The sequence below is a fragment of the Micropterus salmoides genome, unplaced genomic scaffold (assembly GCF_014851395.1).
Source record: "Micropterus salmoides isolate LMB-PRFRI ecotype aquatic unplaced genomic scaffold, ASM1485139v1 Ms_hic_scaffold_4, whole genome shotgun sequence".
Classification (NCBI taxonomy): Eukaryota; Metazoa; Chordata; class Actinopteri; order Centrarchiformes; family Centrarchidae; genus Micropterus; species Micropterus salmoides.
Genome location: NW_024043372.1, coordinates 34,418,472 through 34,440,720, shown reverse-complemented (window position 1 = coordinate 34,440,720; position 22,249 = coordinate 34,418,472). Strand labels below are relative to the sequence as shown.

The window sequence follows — 22,249 nt, the reverse complement described above, 5'->3', positions numbered from 1 at the left end:
TTTATAATTTTCATTATTTACAGAAGTTGTGCTTGGCGTGTCTAACTGTGTTTAATCTATACCAACATGTAGGGTTCTGAGGAGTGGGTATTGATTGAAAAACAGGAAACTTATCAACAGGACTATGACTGGAAGGCAGAAGAAAAGAACAAATCTCTCACATCCGATTGCTCCTGGGAGAAAAAGGAGCTGGAAAAACAGATAGACATTACCAAGATGATACATCAAGAGGTAACAGGGTATGACAGGAAGGAAATGAAAAGCCACGTTGATGATTTCCCATCAACAAAATCGTCCAGAGAGGCAGATATATGCTCTGAGCCACGGCCAACTAACAAAAGTCGTTTTGTGATTCAATTATCTGAGAATGCAGACTTGTTTCAAGACAAATCTCAAAGTAAACCATCTCAAGCCTCAGACCCTGAGGCAAACAACGACGTGGCCCCAGGCTCGCGCCAGATAAAGGAACGCAAAGCTTCTAAACCGAATAAAAAGAGGAGACCCCAGAGCTTAAACCTGGGCATGCCCGCGGAGCTCATCTACGAGCAAGGAGGCAGTGATTCTACTGGAGAAGAAAACGAGGGCTCAGACTCGGACAACAGTCCAGAAAAAAACTCTCAAACGGAAAATCATTGTGAATCATCGCCAGTGGTGTTAATGAAATATGATCAAGGTTCAGGAAAGGATCAGTTTGTCAGGGTCCATAGAGAGAACAAACAAGAGGATGTATCACCAGGAGAAAGCAGGGAGATCTCCGCTGAAGAAACACAGCAGGTAAAGAGAAAAGTGAGTCACATTGGGCCAGCAGATATCGATTTAGGCTCAGTGAACGGACCCGGAAAGATAGAACATGATAGTTCATTACCAGGTGTTAAAGGGGAGTGCGTGATGAAGGTGCGAGGAAAGGGTCTTATTGACAACAAAGAGCTAGCGGAGGTAAAGCTGCGACAGGTCAGGACACATGAGAGGAAGATCAGTAGTTCTGGGTCGGAGGATATTGAGGGTTTCATGGGAGACAGAGGTCAGAGGACATCTCTCCACCGACTGTCAGGCAGCAGCTACCAGTCGGAAATCACCAGGATTGTTCCTCTTAAGCCAGAGCGGTCAAAGAGCGTAGCCTGTAAGGATGAAAGGGACAGGGCAGGACAGGACGAGGCCACACGGGCCTTCAGAAGAGAATACCGCTGGTCGGTCGGCTCGCCGGAGGGACCCTCAGACCTCAACTGGACTGATGTCTCCACTTTCCATTCAGCATTCGCAGCAGATCTGGAGGGTATCGCTAAAACAGATCATCCCGATGACGGCTCTCAGCCTGGTAGAGGACCTACAGACAGTCAGTCGTTCGGCTCTAAGATTTTAGCTCTTCCCAAAATGGCTCCCCCAGCCCCGCCAGTGAAAACACAGAAGGCCAGGGAGTCTGGACTAATACTGCGGAACAGCCGAAATGCCGGCAGGGAGCCGAGCCTGGACGCAGCCAAGAAGAGACATTCGGTAACTCTGCTTGGCATCTGCTATTCAGTCATTGGAAATAAAGCATCGCATGAGCTTCTGACAGACTCGCACGCCATTTTTCTTTTTTTCTGCGTTTTCAGTGACTTGAAACACTCATCCATCTTACCTGTTCGTGCCTGTATGAAGAGCAGGTGGAGCGGTATTTTTGCTCTGTCTTGTGGCAAAAACCAATCAAAACAGTTTGGACATTTTCCCATATGGCAACCCAATTTCTCCCTTCCCATTAACCTCAACATGCACCACACTGTTTGGCAAATCTGTACAGCTCACCACTGGCTGTGGAAGTTTCAAAAAGGCAAAAATCAATATCTCATGTTTTGGTGGTTGGTTTGTCTTCGCCTTCTCTAACTTGTGAGCCTCAAATTTCTTTCCAGCTCACGTTGTTCTCTGTCAGAGGGTGGCAAGGAAAGAAAGGCATACTCATCATCGCTCTGATGAGTTTACACATCATTGTGCATTTTCAAACTGGAAATACTAAACAGACGATTTATTTCACATTGATGTTCCAAAATTAAATCCCTCATTTGAGGAGAAACGGGTGAAATGTACTGCCATCCATTACTTTGTTACAGACAGCTATTATCTCCCAAAATTAGAGATAAATGGAGTATAGAATTGGTTTTTGCACAAATCATCAAACTTGCATCAACAGAATTTACAAAATGTCCCTTGATCCTCCAGATTGGTGATAATAAGTCTCAAATCAGATGCATTATTCTACTCTACCCCATATGGATAGAAAGCTAAGCGGTGTTATAAACACATTGGTTCCTCCAACTGTGAAACCCCAGCAGGCAGTGAGCAGCCAGACACCACAGCTCAGTGCCTGACACAGTCAGATTTGCTGCTTTCATTTCACTGTTGGTATCATTAGGAGCTTGCACGCATTTGGCACTGGAATGAAAGGAATTTGAAGTGAATAGACATGATAGCTTTCATCATTTCCCACCTTTGCATCTGAGTCAAGCTCTTGCATATACTGGAGTAAATAGGCATGAGAAGAGGTGTTGCGTAGCTCTCACTGGCGAGTGTGGGTAAAAATGAGGTGCTCCTCCACACACGTGGACCCACTCGTCATTTTGACAGGCTTTGAAATGCACCCCGGAACCTTTTTATTGGACATTTAACAATATGTTTTGACAATATTTGAATACTGAAATTCAAGGTGCATAGTGTGGCAACACTTTCTCAGTTGGTCAATGAGTGGCTGCTGCTAATACTGAACCTGCTCATTATACAAACTGCATGATTCTCTTTCCCTGCCTCTGCTAATTCTGACAAATAAACCTGGCTGTAGATGTTGTTTTGTCGCAGTAAGCTCACCTCTTTTCTGTCCTCTAAACTGTACGCCGTGTTACCGTGTACCGAGTAGTGCTTGAAATTTGTGCCTGAATCCATTTGGACCTGCCTGGATCTGAACAGATCCAGTGGGCTTAGATTGGGTCTGGCTGAATTTCTCACCTAAACTTGGGTTTGAGTCATATAAAATTACATTAAAACAGAGTTATCAGCTACTGTGAAATCTGTGGCTATATTCAGATTTGGAGTCTCCTTTAGCAGTACAGGATCCCAGTTTAGGTTTAGAGTGAAATATTTTGTGCTCAGAACACACTGAGCTCATATTTTCAGGCTCCAGTCAAGCTCTGCTGTTAGGATTTTTGTTTGCGTGGTGGCCTGTAATTCCACTGATCACTTCAGCTTGTGCTAACCTTCAGATGCTCTCTCTGTTCTTTCCTCTGCTTCCCCCTGCAGGAGCCTGTCTCTACTCCTGCCATTTATGAAGAGCCGTTTTCTGATTTCAAGGTTATTCTTTTGTGTTTTAACCTACCTTCATATGCTCCACCCATACTCTGTTTTCCTCTGCATCTCCAGTATCTCCTGATATATATATAAAATGATGGCCAAATGCTATAAAGGATGAAATGTGTTACTTTTCACTGGCAGCTCAGCTGCCCTCATCAATAACCATGATCAGAGTTTGAACGTGTGTGTGTGTTGTGAACAGAACCCCTGATATGATCAAGTGTTTACTGTCATCTATTTAGCAAATATGCATAAATAATACAAGTGACATTACTTTAAATTTATTGTAAAACACTGGTTCCCGACCTTTTTGGCGTGTGACCCCTTATAAAAGAGCTGTTTTGCGTCTGACAGATGGCATGTCAGTACCCCTTGTTTTATTAGAACAAGTGCAGTGCGATGAGACACCTCCTTTTTGTTCAAAATGTCCGTCTCACATTGGTTTCACCTACAGCAGCAGTCGGCAATAAGTGGCCCGCAGGCCAAATAAATAAATATATAAATAAATAAATAATTATTTGATAGCGGCAGGTGCTGAAATAGATCTCAGTCATGACAGCAACAGTTACTCACATAATCTCTCCCTCTTAAGTGATTGTGCCTACAAAATAAAAGTGTGTGAAAGTTTTTTGCAACAATGCTTTATTTTGACTTGAATTGAGAACTTTAATTTACTTACAAAAGAGTCTGTGGCTTGTGTAACACACCTCTGAAATAATCAGGACAGGTGCGGTTGGGATACTGGGGCAATGAAAATAAGCGTCCATAGGTTGATGGATGTGGAAAAAATCACCGGGACACACACACTCCAGCACATGCTCTAAAACAGTCTCTTCTTAGTTAATTCGAAGAGGCCTGTGCACTACTGACTGAATGAAACGGGAACCCAACATTGGTTTTTAAATTATGATTTGGCAATGTATTCATTTAATCATGTAATGGCTTTATTAAAATTGGATGATGCCAATCTTATTTGCAGCCCTCTGGCATACAGCATTAACAACACTGAAACAACAGTGCTGGAGAGACTACTTAGATATTCAGCACTTCCTTAGAACTTAAAATAAAACATAACATAACATAACACTCTTACAACTCCGTTTCAACACATTAGTTTCTAACATATATCAAACCTGTGTGATGTCTATAACTCCATTTCAACAATCAATCTCTACCACATCATAGCAAATAAGCCCTGTTCCCTATTCTCGCTGCTGCAGAGCAGAGCAGCAAATATATATAAATATATAACATTGCAAATTCTCTCCATGGTTAGCTAGCGAGTGTACCATAACTGCTACCAAAGTGGCTTTGTTTTGACCTTTGTATTTAAACAAATACATCATTTCTATGGCAGAATATTTTTTTAATAGTAAAACACATCAGAATTCAGATACTGGTCTTAACTCAGTCTTGACCACATACTGTATGTAGTTACTGCATTTAGCCTTTGTAGGCTCCAGTAATCACAAATAAAAGCAAAGTCTGAAATATAATTTTGTTTTCTAGAAACATTTCCTTTTCTATTTCTTATTTATCTTGCACCCCCTTGTGGTGTCCCAACTCTAATTTCTGTTGTAATTTAAACCCTATTCATCATCCCGCAATCATTTAACTTTTCATTTTTGACATGATTGCATGTCCATGATTTATTTTACGGTATATTTCAGTATTCATTGCACGTACAGTGGTTTTGATTTGGATCCTCCATGAATCCCAACAGGGTGGTACTGCACTTCCCTCCCATTCCATGTCATCTTCATCACCCATCTGTCTGCAGTTATGTAACCTTAGAGTGGTGATCCTGTGTCTTTACCCGCCCAGAAGGAGCTTGGGGACAGGAGGCCCCAGCTGAGCTTAGCCTCAGAGGAGGAGCAGGAGCGGGACACAGTGGCCTGCATGAGGGAAACCCACCTGGGCATCGAGCGCAAGTGCTCCAGCATGACTGTCAGCTCTACGTCCAGCCTGGAGGCCGAGGTCGACTTCACTGTCATCACGGACCTCCACTCCGGCGTGGAGGACTTCTCTAAGGGCATGTCAGAGCTGGGAGAGAGGGAAGAACAGCTCGAGGTGGGCCGAGAGGACTTTGAGGAGACCTCCAGGTTCTACTCTGCCCGTCTAATGGGCTGTCGGGACAAGTCTCCCATAGAGGAGAAGCTTCCTGAGGAGGGAACGCATCATGAGGTAGACAAATGAATGTATTCATCCTTCATCATCATCATCCACTGGATTCACCCTGCCTGGCTGGACTCCGTCTCACCACTACCCACAGTTTTATTTCATTTTTTTTGTTGCTGGACCATTTCCGATTGTTTGAATTTTGTCATATTTTGTTCATGTTTAATTTCGTTAAAAATTCTACATGTTTATTCTCTTTGTTGATGTATTCATTTATTAAATGTTTACACCCATTTATTAAATTTTCACTCATTATTTTTGTCTGATGCATCAGTGTTTCTATGAATTTCTCGGCCACTGCATCTTCATTTGCATGTTGACAAACAATCCAAAAAAAAATGTATTTCAGTGTTTGTTGCTTTAAATTAACAATGTTTACATGCTTTGCTCTGAAAAATATATTGCTCGTAAGCAAAGCGTCATTTTTAAAGTTCTTCATAGGTCTGAAGTGCTGTGAAGAAATTGCTTGATGTTGCTTGACTTTATTGTGCTGTTTTCTTTTCACACAGCCTCCTGTGGCAAAGAAAGACCCCAGTGCTGTGAGTGTGGCTCATTTGCTGAAGAGGTCTGACAGCAAGACAGAAACACATACGAATGGATCAGAGATCCACCCCCACATCATGAATGTCTCACCGCAGGTAAAGCAACCATTCAAATATAAGCATGTATTTAAACACACCTTGCTCTACTGTCATGTACAGGATGTTGCTGTCTTGTTGTTTTTTTAACGTCCCTTTTGTTGTGCTGCATGCACTGGGAATCGACCACAGCCAGCAACACTGTAAATGACTGTAAACTCTTTTGCAAACATTATTTAAGTGAGTTATAATCTTTACCACTTTAAGCATACTCACAGTTAGCTACATATTTTATACTCAGAACTAACATTTGTTAAAGGAATAGTAACATTTGGGGAATACACATATTCCCTTTCTTACTCAGATGATTGATATCACTCTTTTAAAGCTCAATATAAAGCTACAGCCAGAAACCAGTTAGCTTAGCTTTGAATAAAGACTGAAAACAGGTGGAAGCTGCCAGCCTGGCTCTGTCTGAAGATAACAAAGTCCACCTACCTGTACCTCTAAAACTGCTTAATGAAGATGTACAGTATCTCACAAAAGTGAGTACACCCCTCATATTTTTGCAAATATGTGATTATATCTTTTCATGTGACTACACTGAAGAAGTGACACTTTGCTACAATGTAAAGTAGTGACTGTACAGCTTGTGTAAATTTGCTGTCCCCTCAAAATAACACATCACACAGCCATTAATGTCTAAACCACTGGGAACAAAAGGGAGTACACCCCTCAAAACATGTTAGTAAGTGAGCTTTAGAGGTGCTAGTATGCAGACTTTGTTACCATCAGACAAAGCCACGCTAGCTGTTTCCCCCTGTTTCTAGTCTTTATGCTAATCTATGCTAACTGGCTCACCTGAGACTGGTATTTAGCTACTCGTCAAACTCTTCTGCACAGATTTTATATATTAATGTTTATACATTTTAAGCTAGAGTATTGTTGGAATGGGCAAATGAGGAAGTTTCTCATCATAGGCTCAATCCCATCAGTCACTCAACAAATAGACTTGCAATGAAGTATTTAATATTCATGGAGAACTCTGGAGTTAGTCTTAATGAGAAGAGGAAGCATTTTCTTTGGGCTTCAGTGACGTGAAGGCCATATTCCTCAGACAGTGATGACATAATAGCATCATTACGGAGCCATTAAAGTATTGACAGTGTATTAATGAGGATGATGAAAGTAGGTGCGAATCCCATTCATTTCCAGAGGCAAAGATTTGAGGTTTGACCCACAGGTGGCTTATTATAATGTAATCATTGCAGGGCTTTTTAGCCATTTAGCTAATGGTGTGGATGATGTAGAGAGAGAGCCTTTGAAGTGCCAGATCAGTGTTGACGCAAACTTTCTTAAATGTCACAGTTAGACACAGTAGTCTGTGTGTGTGCAGCAAATGGAGGATGACGTCTTCGATAGGCAGGACAGAGATCTCCAGCACCAACATTGTTTAGCCAGCAGAGGGCGCCATGTATTGTCTGACGAGTTTCTCAACAACAGCACTAAGGCCTTGCTGCTGCCAGCTGCCTGCATGGCCATAGCAGGCTTTGGATTTGCATTGCCACCATATTGTTGTGAAAGGAATTTGTTTAGGATTTAGGATTGCCTTCATAAACAATTTGTCAAGCATATCATGCATGCCTGCTGCTATTGAAATATGTTGTCAATTCCAAACCTTTCACAATTCATTTTTGACAAAATGACAGTGAAATCTGGCTAGAGTGGTACATTTGACTGTAATAAGCTGAAAATGAGCATAATAGCTCCCCTTTAACAATAGACCTTTTTCGCAACAGACATTTGGGTCAGTTCCATCAAGTGTCCCAGTAAGTAAGCACAATGGCAGGACCTTGGAACTAGCTCATCTAAATAATGCACTTGTTACTTATGTTATCGCTTACACCTGTCCTTTTCCTGCAATGGCATGCCAAAATGTCAGCTGTGGAAAACGTCTATACCAGGGCCCTGGAGTTGTAACAACTAACTGTGGGGCATTCCTTTTTAAGGTTTTTAAAATACACCTACTATTTTCCTGCTAGAACACTGAACACTTAAACAGTGACAAAAAAAAAAAAGGACAATCGCAGAAGCTCACACAGCTGGAATCATGTTTAATAAATTATGGGTGGAGGTGAAAATCAAAGCAAAAGATAAGTATTAATCCGACTTACTAATAAAATATGTATTTTGATATTTTTGCACACTATTTTCTTCTTACTCGCTTCCTGTTTTTTTATTGAGTTTCAGCTCATTGTTTAGCTGTCCGACCTACAACTTTACTATTTTGGTTCACTCTTACTGTTTGCTGCGAAAAATATCTTTCAAAACAACTCTACGCTACCTGCTAAGCAGTGGCAGACAGTTGGTGTCAGAGAACACACAGTAGCACAATGCAAGTGTCATGCATCAGCATCTCAAGTGGCCAAAAAATCTACTAATGTTGCTAGATGGGATAATATTCTGTGTGTCTCCGTTATTACCATTACTATGACTGACTGAAGTAATGCTTCTTTGTAATATCACCAATTCTATTTCTTTGATGTAGCTGGACTTACTTCATATTATGGAGTTACAGTGAAGAAAATAAGTATTTGAACACCCTGCTATTTTGCAAGTTCTCCCACTTAGAAATCATGGAGGGGTCTGAAATTGTCATCGTAGGTGCATGTCCACTGTGAGAGACATAATCTAAAAAAAAAAAAAATATCCAGAAATCACAATGTATGATTTTTTAACTATTTATTTGTATGATACAGCTGCAAATAAGTATTTGAACACCTGAGAAAATCAATGTTAGGTCAAACGTTTCCTGTAGTTTTTCACCAGGTTTGCACACACTGCAGGAGGGATTTTGGCCCACTCCTCCACACAGATCTTCTCTACATCAGTCAGGTTTCTGGGCTGTCGCTGAGAAACACGGAGTTTGAGCTCCCTCCAAAGATTCTCTGTTGGGTTTAGGTCTGGAGACTGGCTAGGCCACGCCAGAACCTTGATATGCTTCTTACAGAGCCACTCCTTGGTTATCCTGGCTGTGTGCTTCGGGTCATTGTCATGTTGGAAGACCCGGCCTCGACCCATCTTCAATGCTCTAACTGAGGGAAGGAGGTTGTTCCCCAAAATCTCGCAATACATGGCCCCGGTCATGCATTGCAGTGCAGTCGCCCTGTCCCATGTGCAGAAAAACACCCCCAAAGCATGATGCTACCACGCCCATGCTTCACAGTAGGGATGGTGTTCTTGGGATGGTACTCATCATTCTTCTTCCTCCAAACACGGTTAGTGGAATTATGACCAAAAAGTTCTATTTTCGTCTCATCTGACCACATGACTTTCTCCCATGACTCCTCTGGATCATCCAAATGGTCATTGGCAAACTGAAGACGGGCCTTGACATGTGCTGGTTTAAGCAGGGGAACCTTCCGTCGCCATGCGTGATTTCAAACCATGACGTCTTAGTGTATTACCAACAGTAACCTTGGAAACGGTGGTCCCAGCTCTTTTCAGGTCATTGACCGGCTCCTCCCGTGTAGTTCTGGGCTGATTTCTCACCTTTCTTAGGATCATTGAGACCCCACGAGTGAGATCTTGCATGGAGCCCCAGTCCGAGGGAGATTGACAGTCATGTTTAGCTTCTTCCATTTTCTAATGATTGCTCCAACAGTGGACCTTTTTTCACCAAGCTGCTTGGCAATTTCCTTGTGGAGGTGTACAATTTTGTCTCTAGTGTCTTTGGACAGCTCTTTGGTCTCGGCCATGTTAGTAGTTGGATTCTTACTGATTGTATGGGGTGGACAGGTGTCTTTATGCAGCTAACGACCTCAAACAGGTGCATCTAATTTAGGATAATAAATGGAGTGGAGGTGGACATTTTGAAGGCAGACTAACAGGTCTTTGAGACTCAGAATTCTAGCTGATAGACAGGTGTTCAAATACTTATTTACAGCTGTATCATACAAATAAATAGTTAAAAAATCATACATTGTGATTTTTTTTTTTTAGATTATGTCTCTCACAGTGGACATGCACCTACGATGACAATTTCAGACCCCTCCATGATTTCTAAGTGGGAGAACTTGCAAAATAGCAGGGTGTTCAAATACTTATTTTCCTCACTGTAATAACGACTCTTTTACTGAAAGCTGAAAGACTGCTTCTCTCTCTCCTTCAGAACTATGGAGTCGTCAGCCCGCGGGAGGCTCCTGCTGCCCTTAAAGAAAATGGATCTCCTGTAAGTATCTTTACACAAGAACCAGCTCAGTGTGACGGCGCGTGTGTGTGGTGGCAGACTAAGAAAAGTCCAGCTATTGTGCACCTTTGGTAGCCTTGACCTTTACTTCATACAGTATCCTTCCCAAGTGTGAGCCACATTTATGCCACAATACTCATGACGCAACATCATGACATCAAATACAAACCACAATACACACCTATTCAGACGGATATGTAGTAAAGGTCAAGGCTACCAAAGGAGACATGAGATTATGACAAATTCTGTGAAATGTAGTGGACTAAAAGTCAGGACATGTGGGGCTCTGAAGTTTCAGTTTGGAACAGTTTTAGGAGGCAAGTTTCAGTCACACATCACAAGATGGGGTTCAATATGTTGGGGGGGAAGCCAGGAAGTGACCTTCCGATTACTAGACGACCTGCTCCGCTACCTGAGCCACAGCCAACCCATCGCTTAAGTGTAGTGTCAGAAGGCTCCAAACTAGGCTGTTACTAACACGCAATGCTCTAAATAAAACATCTATTAAAGGGCCGATCTGCATCATCACCATTGCCTCTCCATTGCTGTGTGTTTGTGGTCTGCATTCAATCAGAATCTCACCTTCAAAAAATATTGATTGTAAAACGAGTGTAAAAGTGTAAAATGAGCTTGTTCTCCAGGAAACAGCCAGACAAAGAAATAACATTCTCGACTTTTTGCGTTATGAGCATGTGTGTGCGCGCCGCTGTGTGTGCCTCCATGTGTGTATGACTCCCCTCTTATGAATGTGCTGCAGGTAAAAGCTGCCCCCCAGGAGAGGGAGTCTGTTGTGTCCCCGCTGACAATCACAGCTGAGAGCGTCACCTCAGCAACCACAACTCAAGTTACCAAGGTAACACTGTCTCTGTTCCCATGGTTACAATTTAATGAAAAGCTTGGAGTCTGCCCTGTATCTTCTGTATCTTATGGTATACTAAATATGCCTCGTGCCTCCACAAGTTATTTGGAACTTGGAATAAAAACAACAATACCTTTGATTACAACTTCTGGTTTTTTATTGTTGGTAATGAGCTTATTGAATGTATTTCTTTCTGCATGTGCTCTGCAGACTGTGAAAGGAGGCTACTCGGAGACAAGAATCGAGAAAAGGATTATAATCACAGGAGATGATGATGTGGACCAACATCAGGTGAGGCGAAGGATTACAGAAATACTGCAACATTTGCACTGTATGTTGATTTAGTAATAAGTAATAGTAATAAGGAACAGGAAGCTAATATGTGAGGTTCATGTCCCATGCGCTTCATGTCCCCAGGCTCTTGCCATGGCGATCCAAGAGGCCAAGCAGCAGCACCCCGACATGCTGGTGACAAAAGCAGTGGTGATCAGGGAAACAGAGTCTCCCACTGAGGAGCTGCAGCAGAAAGCAGAGGTACAGTATGTGACTCTTACAGTGTTCACAGTCTGGTCATATGAACAGCTTGCAGGTTACAAGATTACTACACTTCATGTACATGGAACAAGTACCGGGCACAGCTCAAGTGGCCCCTGGGCCAGAGCTTCAGTTTAAAGTGACTGTTCCTTGTTAGATTGTCGATCAAGTGACAACAAGGAGACGCAAAACGACCACAAAAAGACTCAAAACTACCACAAAGAAAAGCAAAACTGACACATTTTTGTGCCCAGGGGCCAAACTCATTGCACTTTTCACAGAGCAGGTCTAGACCGTACTCTTCGTGATATTATTTACTGAGACCCAACAATTCCCACCAGGAGCAAGCGGTGGTAGAGAAACCTTGTACAGAAATGTGACCCAGGGTGGGCGGCCATCTGCCTCGACAGGTTGGGAGGGAAGGAAAGAGAGAGACAGAGCGAGAGAGAGGGCAGCCAACACATTATCCACATAGAAATGCATACAGTAAAAGTAGTTGTGTTAAAGAAAATGAATAATTGTACTGATAATTATAGTAATATTAATGGTTATAATAATAAGACTAATAATAACAATAATTGTAGTTGCGGGTCATGAGCAGGAACACGGCTCCAGAACCAAATACACCTGCAGGAAGTGACAGGAGGAGAGAGGAGAGGGACGAGAAAGCACTCTACAGGAAAGGGAAGAATTCGAGTTAGTAAAATGCGTTGGGATAAGGTTGCATTCAGATTGAGAGAGAAAGGAGCCGAGTGCATCATGGGAAGTACCCCGGCAGTCTGAGCCTTTAGCAGCATAACCACAGAGCTGGCTCAGGGCTCATGTCTGATGTTCACGTGTGATCAACAGATCTGTGTTGTCTCTTTGCAGTCCTGATCGGTCATGGTGGCTCCTGAGACACGGGGACAGGAGAAGATCCTCCAGCTGTGTGTCTCCTGCCCCGCCCTGCAGTACGCCACCAACCAGATATGAGGACTTTCTACCCGGTCTGTGTATACACCGACATGAGAACGGACTGCAATTCATGAAGCAGTAGGCCTCCACTCCTGTCCCTTTAGACAAAGCAACTGTGACTTGGCTTTTGACCCAACCAGGCCTCCGGTTTTGTCCCGGCCCTTCTCAGCTCTCCATCTCCTTGGAACAGGAAACGTCTTCTACTGGGTGATTTCACACCTGATTTAATCAACTGAAGGGATGTAATGTAAGACCCCATCACAGCTATTACTATTTGAATTCACCTCTTTACTTGCATATTAATTAATCTAATACATTTTCTCTTCTTTAAATCCCGAGGGTCATTTGACTCAATGAGTTTTCAATCCCAGCCCCAATAGCCTTCCCTCACGAAATCACGAAATCCTTTTTTCTTTTAAGGCCTCAAACATTTACCCTGTCTCACATATAAAATGAATAAGATACAAGAGCAGAGGAGGGCTGATCGAAAGGATGGAGACAATGCTGGTGGTGGGGTGGTGGAGAGGTTGGTGCCAAGTGGCAAGAGGCAGCCTTTTGCTCGTTGTTGCCACCTCCTGGCTGTGACACCTTCAGTATAATCAACTGCTGTCTTATTAGCTTTTTACATTTTTATCTATAGAGGATCTAATTTATGTCCAGTGTTCGCTTGTTTATGAAATATGTATAATATCAGATGATTATAATGTGCATGATTCAGTTACACAATAGCCAAGAGAATGGAAAATAAAATACACAGAAATGTCCACATTTGAAATCCATAAGAAGCTCTGAGATGATGGGACTGAGCACCTACGGTGAAATGCTGCGTGGACACACAGTGATCTCGATGGACTCTACTGACGAAGAAGTAACACTTCAGCTGGAACTCTGCTTTGGTCCCAGTCTCTAACACAGAAACATCACTGTCCTCGTCCCATTTCCCCCCACTCACGGTTACTGTTTTCATTTTGCTGTCAACTTGCCATAAAGAAATGCTGGTCACATGTTCCGGGCACAGTTATGAGATTTTTAGAGAAATTTTAATATAAATAATGTTTTGTCTAATATGTTTCAGAAATGTGATGATAATGTTTTACTTGATTTTACTAACTTTCATCATGAAACAGAGTTTGTCGGTTATTCTTGTGTTTTTGGACGTTTCAGTCTTCACGTGTGGACAAGAGTGTTTGTGCTGTGACTTGGCTCGATGCTGTGTTTCGCTCATTCTGCTTGTGCCTGAAATATCTGGCTGTCTGTGTGCAGTTCATTCAAAATTTAGAATCTTAACAGACGCCCCTGTCAGTAATCAAAGTCGGCATCATATTCATTTGTTGAACCTGCTGTAATTGATTTCTTTGCCATTTGGAGAGCGGTGCAACAAGCCGCAAACACAGCATTGACATAACAGCTGGGTGTTAGCAAACAGTTGTCTCTTCACGCATCCCGCATACAAGGAACATTATTTGGAGTCATGTTGGCCACCTGGAGAATGAAAGTACAATATACACTCTTCTTTTAGCTCTGTTTTGTCTGTCTTAATGGAAATATTTGGCTCATTAGCTGCTAAATGCTCTACTGTGTTTGTAAAACCGAAAGAATGAGCTAAAAAAGCGCTACATACAGGGGAGGGAAACACAGTTGGGTTAGTTGGGATAGTTCTATGTGGGCTCGTTACTGTGAGCAACACCTTTTACATCACACACAGTTCATTTGATTCAATTGTAGTATAAAAACATTGATCATATCAGTTTTAAACAGCAACTTCAAAAGCAATGTAAAGAAATACATTTTCCAGTTTTTAATCATATGTGCATGTTGACAAACCTGCCTGAAAAGTTCAAAACCACAAGATTAACATGGTATTTTTTTTGTTTTCTATTGGATTAACTCTTTTAAGTTATGGTGTATGAGTTTGCAGTTGTATTTATAGGGAGTGGTGAATGTGAGGCCTGTGCTTTTCGTCCCTGTTCCCCTTCCAGACAAAGCCCAGATAGGTAGTGTGAACCTGTTGGCTGTCACAGGACATATATCCTGAATGATCTTTAATAATATACTATGCATCACTTATCATAGCCTACATGAGAATCCCTCTGATGGAACCTGACCCATGTTAGCCGCGTTGTTGTCATTGTTAACTTTGTGCTACTGTTAACCGAAGCAGTGAAGCGCACGGCTTGTGAGATTTGCAATAAGCAGCCATTATTCTTATCCTCTGTCCTCTTAAGGGAGAAAACTGTGAACTCTCATGCGTACCGAAGCGTAACCAAAACCTATAACACCGAGTAAGTGATATTCAAAGAAGCTTTTCCAACACTTGTGACCATGGCTTTGTCGCCCTTGTCCTCTAATCCTCCCATCCCCTGACTTGAAACTGTCAACCTGCTGTTAATGTGTCTGAGGAAACAAGAAATTCCCAACCTGATTGTTTGTATATTCCATTTTGCTCTGTTTTATTTTTCTGTTGATATGACACTGGACTGTTGTGAAGGCACTTGCTTGCGGTGATCGCAGCACATATACTGTAAACTGCTGGGAAAATGATCTGTCTGTGCTGTAGTATTGGACACACTACTGATGGAGGAGAAACGACTGTAAGCATCAGGAGAGAAGCTGTGTACTGTGGACAAGGTGGTGAGTTGAAGGATGGAAGGCCTGTATTTATAGATATAAAAATATATCCACACTCCTGTGTATTATCCTGTAAACTATGTAGAAATTGACAGGAGCAGGGGTTTCTTTTTAGGTTCAAGAGACGGGTGGGTAAGAATAATCCGAAGGTCAGCAGTGCAACAGAAATATCACGAGTGGGTCCCTTGTGTTTGGAGTCATGGTTATGGGAGCAGGTGATCAGTGCTCAGCTGAAAGTGCTGTTAATCACCACGAGGCAGATGCAGAAATGACGTCTCGGTCCAAGGTTGAGGAAGAGCTGTCATGTCTGTGATGAATGTGACATTGAGCGTGGTGACTCTCAGTAAGTCTCTCAGAAGCTGAGCTGTTCTCAGCGTGATGGAAACATTTATTGGCCCCATTAACATAGATAACCAGCATAGTCCAGATGGTGGATATGAACCTCTCTTTTCCTGAGAAGAGCGTCAAACTGCCCCGCTGTTTAGCCTCCACCTTCAATTCTCCACTGCCTTTTGCTCTACATTCCCTTAGTGCTTGGTGGTGTGTATTTTGCTGTATTTGCATTCAGTCTAAATGGAAAACATACATGCATAAATAAATGTCTCAGTATGATTCAAAGCCTGTCTCTGATTCTGAAAAGAGAGGAGCGACACTTTGACTTGATACCTATAATGAATTAAAGTGAAACGACTTATTTATATATAGGCTTTCATTCATTAATAATTCACTACATCACTGTAATCTAAGAAGAATGGATGGATATTGTAGTGAAACAAAAGGAAATTTGCTTTGTATTATATTGCCATCTTGTGGACAAATTCAGCAAATACAACATTGGTGCAGCCCTCAAGTCTTTTGTGTGCTCATAGCGCCATCTAGTGAATTTTCAGCAACCAACAAACTTTGCTGCATGAAAAGACTTCACACACACCTATGCAATATGCTATAGATTTAAAATGAATGTTCTAATGTTCTAAAGTATATAGAGCATTCAGTACCACAAAGCCTATGGAAACATTTGTATAGTGTCTTCTGTGGCTCTGGAGGAGCTGTGTCAAGTCTGAGAAAATAATCAGTGATGATGTGAGGTCTCCTGTCCTAATAACTATTAAATTCAGATATTTTGTGTCAGTCTATTCTATAAGGCCAGAGAAAGAAGATTCAGTTCTCCCACAAGTCATGTATATTGACGGATGGACCAACAGAGCTTGACATTGTTCTATAAATCAATAATCTTTATTAACACAGTATAAACAACAAACAGCAACAGAGGAAACCCTTATGTAGAGCGTATAGGGACAGTAAACCCCTGACTGAGACAGAAGCATAGACACAGGGACTGATCATGGTTCAGATTCCATGGTACACCTAAAGTATACACAAACCTATAAAATGCATGAAACTTACATGTTCCTAAAGCCATTCAGTTGGTTTGCAGATGGACAGAAGAGAGAGGACAAAGTACAATCATGCTGAGCAAGTTAGCTACAGTATGAAAACAGAGTTCTTACATAAAAACCAAGTAAATCATCTCTTTAGAAAGGTTCTTTTATATAAATGATTTGAAGTGTACAAAACGGTATATTACACATTTCTTGATGCATGAGCAAGACCCAGCAGCCTACAGCACACCTCCCTTCAAAGTACAAACTACTTAACTAGATTACAAGCTACATACAGACTGCACTGTACCTCTGTAGCACAGCACTCCCACATGGCATCAGGAGACTATGGGAAACGGAAAAGATCAGCAGCATCGTCTTTTAAGAACACACACCTATAAAAAATGCACCAGGCCTCATATATTGCCAACATCCCATGCGAAACAGCAGAATGCCATTCAAACTAACATTAGTAACCTCAGCATTCCACAAAGGATGCTGCCCCCCCCCCAGTCCCAACCACATAGAGTAACTATCAAACACAGCAGCATGTAAACATCACCAAGGCTGCTTCATAGTTCTATGTTTCTAATGTTTTTTTTTAATATACATATGATAAGTTAAGGCTCTTTAAGGACCTGAGGATTTTGAACATATGATGAGGCACACAGAAGGCTCTAGACACAGGGCTAACCAAAAAGAATAAGGAGCATGAGACAGCCACAAGGGTCTAGAGGAACCCAGGGGAGACGCTGTCCAAAACAGCATGCTGCTATTTCTGGTAATAAACTCAATAACTATCACATGAATGGCTTTAAGGGCTCCATTGACGTTTTGGGAGTTCTTGGTCACCTTCCCCGAGAGGACTGGCAACAAAACCATGGCATGCTAAGGCATCCTGCATATTAAGGTTTGGATTTTTCTTTTTTTTTTCTTTTTGTTTCATGGCATACGTATGCTGAGTTATTGGTTGCTGTATTAATTCCATCTGTCGATACTGGCCCCGAAGAGATGCAATTATAATGTAATCCACAGTCCTTGGCATTTCTCCTGAGGAGCATTTGGAGAGACACAAAGAGGGGATTTTTATGTGAAAAACAGCAGAACTTTGGGAGATAGCTACTTGGTTTAGCTAACTCAGATGTAAGTTCCAACTGAACTTTAGCAGGCTCTTTTGCACAGAACAAGGACTGCGAATTTATCCCCCATCTCTCGCAGTTTAGTCGTGCTGCAAAGGGTCACAGGAAGAATAATTCAAGACAACTCATAACTCGATGTACAAATGTGAGTAGTGCAGACAGAAATCCCAACCTATCCTTTATGTAATTACTGCCAGTCAGCATTATCTGATGTTGGAGGAGTTAATGAAGTTTTTTTTAATATTGGTCTTTATTCTACACGTACTGCAGATTCATATACAAATAATATATATGACATATACAAAAAGAATTATCTTAGTCCTCCTCATTTGTGAAATCCATTTTGAGTCAGCTAATGCTAACACTTCACCAGTATGGTAAAGCATTTGCATGTGCTAATTTTAATCCTCTCTTCACCTATCCAGTTCTTGGTAAGATGACCAATAATGACAAACACCCAACATGTCTATGCAGTCCTTTGTGAAATATTTTTGAAATATTACAGAAGCAGAAATGCAGAGCTGTAACAGGTTATAATAGTAGTAGTTAATTCACTCCAAGACTACTCTGGCTTGTTAGAACCAAAGCATTATCGCATTTTAGAAGACAAAAGGTGCGTTGTCAACATTTAATGATGTTATTTGCCATGCACTCAATTGTTCTCGCCCCATTAAGCTCAGACCAACTTCAAAGTGATTAAGAAATAAAAATCTATAAAAGCTCAATATGTCATACAAAAAGATGCATATAAGACATTATTCTCTATTTTTTTCTTATGAAAGCTGCTTTGGTAACAACATAGTCACGACATCGGTCAATCTCCTTTACGTAGCCTGGGTGCTGAAGCGTACTCCTTCTTTGTCATCTCAATGGCGTATTTATTTTTTATTTCTTCGTCAGCATCTTCTTTCTGCCTCTAAAATCTAAATGAATGGATCTAGTTACACCAGAGTGGGCTGTGTTTGCGTTCCACCATAGATGCGACGTCTACTGGGAGCTGTTTGTCATAAAGATGTCCGCGCTGTGAAAGACAGTGCTATTGTACTGAGGGCTGACAGAGTGGAGACCTTGGATGCGGAGCCGACTGCGTTGGGGCCTGAAAAGGTATTGAAAAGAACAAGGCTGTTAGTCTGTGGTCGCTGTGGAAAAATAACACACAGAGGCATTTTGACATTTCATTTCTTTCTCTCCAGCCTGCTTTGGTAATTACAAACTGAAAACATTCATTTCCACAAATGCTTCAAACTTATGATTACTTGAGCAGCGGCCTCATTCCATTGAAAATTATTCTAAATAAATTGCTCAACTAGTGTCATGTAGAGGCCATAATAACACAAAGCCTTCATGTAGCACATTTTCAACCCACTCTCTCTGCTCTTTTGGAGATGATTGTAGCAAACCTGTTCTGGCAAGACAGCAGCAGGGGAGGGAGAGTTTATTCAGCTCAGCCACAAGGGAGGTACTAAGCAGCTCTCCACTCACCTGGTATCCTTGGGATGGTGATCTGCCTGCTACTGCTACCTTCTCCTCCCTCTCCAAATGGCTTTATCTGGATGATATAATCCTCATCAGTGGGGAGGGCAAGCTCCACAGAGGTGGTGTTGGTTTCCATGACGTTGGGGCGGCTGTGTCGATTCTTTTTGTACAGCACCTACGGACGAATGGCGAAAGTCAAGTCAAGAGTCAGGCACCGCAGCCATGACAACAAATACAATTTTCTGTAAAACCAGGCGACTGGGTGCTTACTTTGTAACCAGTGACCTCTGATTCGTTCTCCAGGGCTTTGACGTGCTCCCAGTTCAATATAATCTTGGAGTCTGATGTGTTCCACATCACTTTAACCGGTGGCTGGCTGGGTGCTGAGAGGAGAAAAATACATTTTTCACCTCAAACAAAAAGTGAACTGTTGCAAAGAAATGACCAGTAGTTATAATTAGACGTGCTACTTACGTGGTTTTTTGGTGGTAACGTTGACAGTGGTGCTGGGAGGCCCCGTTCCAGCAGTGTTGTATGCCCTCACTGAGATGTAATATGTGGTGCTGCCTTTCACCCCATGGATTACAGTAGATGTTTGATTTCCGATAGTCCTTTGCACACTGGCCGTGTCTTCCCTTTCACTTCTACTCCAGTACCTCAGCTGAAAAGCAACAGCGCAGCACCACAGGCGTGAACGCAGAAACCACACAGACACCTTAAAAGCTTTCTGTTACACACTGTCAATGAAGTGCAAACTAGAAACACAAACATGTGAACCCGACTGGATGGAAGATGTGAAAACCACTTTTAGCAGCATGTCACCTCACGTACCTTTTGCTCACCATGAGCTACATGCCTCAGTTGTGTTTATCTGACATGTGTCATGTTTAACTGAGTGTTTTCCCGCCATTTTACAGGTTAGGTGCAGCGCCTAAGTCGTATGAGTGTAAAAACAATGTGGAGAGCATCTGTTGTTTATCTCCAATATCTTCAGGTTCCACAGGAGCATATTATTGAGCTAGCATATTTCACCACAGTGAAGCAGCCGAGCCCTCTGGATGAGTGAACTTTTGTCAACTAGCCAGCCAAAAGTTGGCTTTAACTAGTCATTGTGCGCACTGGTTAAATGGTGTGAATCCCATTGAACTGGAAATAAAATAGTTGACTAGAAAGTATACTATCCCTACAAGTAGAAAGCAGCATCATATCACAGATAAGAGCAAATCAGTCATTCCATCAGAATAACTGGTTGTTTACTAATGCGCAATGATAAAACAATAATTTATAGTATAATAATGGTCCAAAATTATTTGAAATTGCATACTTTTAAGTTAAAAACCTTCTGCACAGCAAATAAGCAATGTAAAAGCATGTACGTTATGTGGTAAAGAGTGAGGTCAAATATGGAAAAGAGAAAAAAAGGAAACACAAAGAATTTTTACACCAGAGTGGGCTGTGTTTGCGTTTTTCTCTTTTCCTCAAAAATCCCCTGCCATCAACTTCCACTGATAACAGATTTTCTTTGTCACCCCACTTGTCAGGGCTGGAATAGCTGGCACGCTTGACAGCACAAATATAATTTGTCTTTCCTCACAGGAATGGTTTGCTCAAGCCCTGCTCCTCTGTTGACTTTGAGTGGTCAACAATTTATAATTCTGGTACTTTATGCAATCCGTGGATGACAACAGCGCCTTTGTTCACATCTTGGATGTCAATAATGAGTGGAATTAAAATGACAAGAATTAGCAGAGCTTTGTTGTGTGGATTAGGAGCTAAATGTTCTATTCCTTCGAGTATTGCATCAGTACACTAATCACGGTGGTTACAGTACTTAGGTAAACAACAAGAGAAACACAACTGAACCACAGGCTGGACCATTATGCATGCAGCAAGCTATTATCTTCTATGCCCAAGGTGGATGAGCCTGAAACACTCATCAATAATAGAAAAGAACAAGATTCAATAGCAGTAGTTGCCATGTGCTTGTACACAAACAAACACATTTTCACACACAAACAAGGTACTTCAGTGTAGCTCACCTCATAGCCCAGCACTCGTTTCTTGCTGGCATTCCAGGGCAGCGCTTTCCACGAAACTTCAATGTCGTAAGCAGAAAGGCTCTTGGCACGGACCCTGGTGGGCGCTCGGCCAGGCTCTGGAGTTGTAATGTATAAAGACTCTGAATGATTTTAGAAGTAACACTGAGCTTTAATGACCCATCAAAGGGGTAACATCAAAACTGTTTCAAAGCTACATATCTCATCTGAACAACTGACGGAAGAAAGTATGGGGAAGACCGCTGTGAGTGCTGATAGAAGAATGTTGGCTGCACAATCCCTGCTGCCACTGTTCAGACCCTGAGAGGATCTAGTCTTGTACTTATGAATTAATAGTGTTAGAGCAAGTAGAGCTACTCCATAACATGTGGTGCTTGACATGAGATGATACGCACCTTCCTCAGCAGAGTAGATAGTGGTAACAGGTCCAAATGGCCCTTCCCCCTCATTGTTGTAAACGCCGACCTTCACATGGAACGGCGAGAAGGGCTGGATGCTCTCGTTTTTAAAGACGTATCTGGATGCTTCGGGGGACGGTACGGCGGCCTGCATCCACCCCGTGGCACCATGGGGTCGAAAAGCCACGACATAGCCGAACCCCGGTCCATTCTGCAGCTCCTCTGGAACGGGCTGGAGGAAGAAACACAGTGTAAGCACAAGAAATACCTGATTCAGTGCTAATCTGTACATAAAATCAATTATGTATCATTTAAAGCTCTCAATTCATCACATTCATCATTTTCTAAACTAAAGACTAAACACCAAGATGAATGACAGGTTTCAATGTTTGAGGCAATGCTCAAATATAACATGCTATACACACAAGAAGCGTTACTACATACATCCATTACACAGTACAGGGTGTAATGGATGGTTTCCACACTTGTTTCTAAATAGTTT

At 42.0% G+C, this 22,249-nt stretch overlaps 2 protein-coding genes across 4 annotated transcripts in view; one reads left to right on the top strand and one right to left on the bottom strand.

The window, feature by feature from the left end:
- The window catches only part of LOC119886401 (band 4.1-like protein 1), an 81,034-nt gene extending 65,121 nt beyond the window's left edge, over positions 1-15,913 (top strand). For both annotated transcript variants that reach the window (XM_038697106.1, XM_038697104.1), the window contains exons 17-25: positions 73-1,491; positions 3,265-3,315; positions 5,140-5,499; positions 6,003-6,131; positions 10,243-10,302; positions 11,078-11,173; positions 11,390-11,470; positions 11,597-11,713; positions 12,584-15,913. In XM_038697106.1, the coding sequence (XP_038553034.1) occupies positions 73-1,491; positions 3,265-3,315; positions 5,140-5,499; positions 6,003-6,131; positions 10,243-10,302; positions 11,078-11,173; positions 11,390-11,470; positions 11,597-11,713; positions 12,584-12,589 (2,319 nt within the window). In that variant the 3' untranslated portion in view covers positions 12,590-15,913. The remainder of the gene's footprint in view (positions 1-72; positions 1,492-3,264; positions 3,316-5,139; positions 5,500-6,002; positions 6,132-10,242; positions 10,303-11,077; positions 11,174-11,389; positions 11,471-11,596; positions 11,714-12,583) is intronic.
- A 596-nt stretch (positions 15,914-16,509) lies between these two features.
- The window catches only part of cntn4 (contactin 4), a 165,484-nt gene continuing 159,744 nt past the window's right edge, over positions 16,510-22,249 (bottom strand). For both annotated transcript variants that reach the window (XM_038697795.1, XM_038697796.1), the window contains exons 18-23: positions 21,745-21,979; positions 21,332-21,447; positions 19,767-19,953; positions 19,563-19,675; positions 19,299-19,467; positions 16,510-18,912 (exon numbers count right to left, since the gene is read on the bottom strand). In XM_038697795.1, the coding sequence (XP_038553723.1) occupies positions 18,821-18,912; positions 19,299-19,467; positions 19,563-19,675; positions 19,767-19,953; positions 21,332-21,447; positions 21,745-21,979 (912 nt within the window). In that variant the 3' untranslated portion in view covers positions 16,510-18,820. The remainder of the gene's footprint in view (positions 18,913-19,298; positions 19,468-19,562; positions 19,676-19,766; positions 19,954-21,331; positions 21,448-21,744; positions 21,980-22,249) is intronic.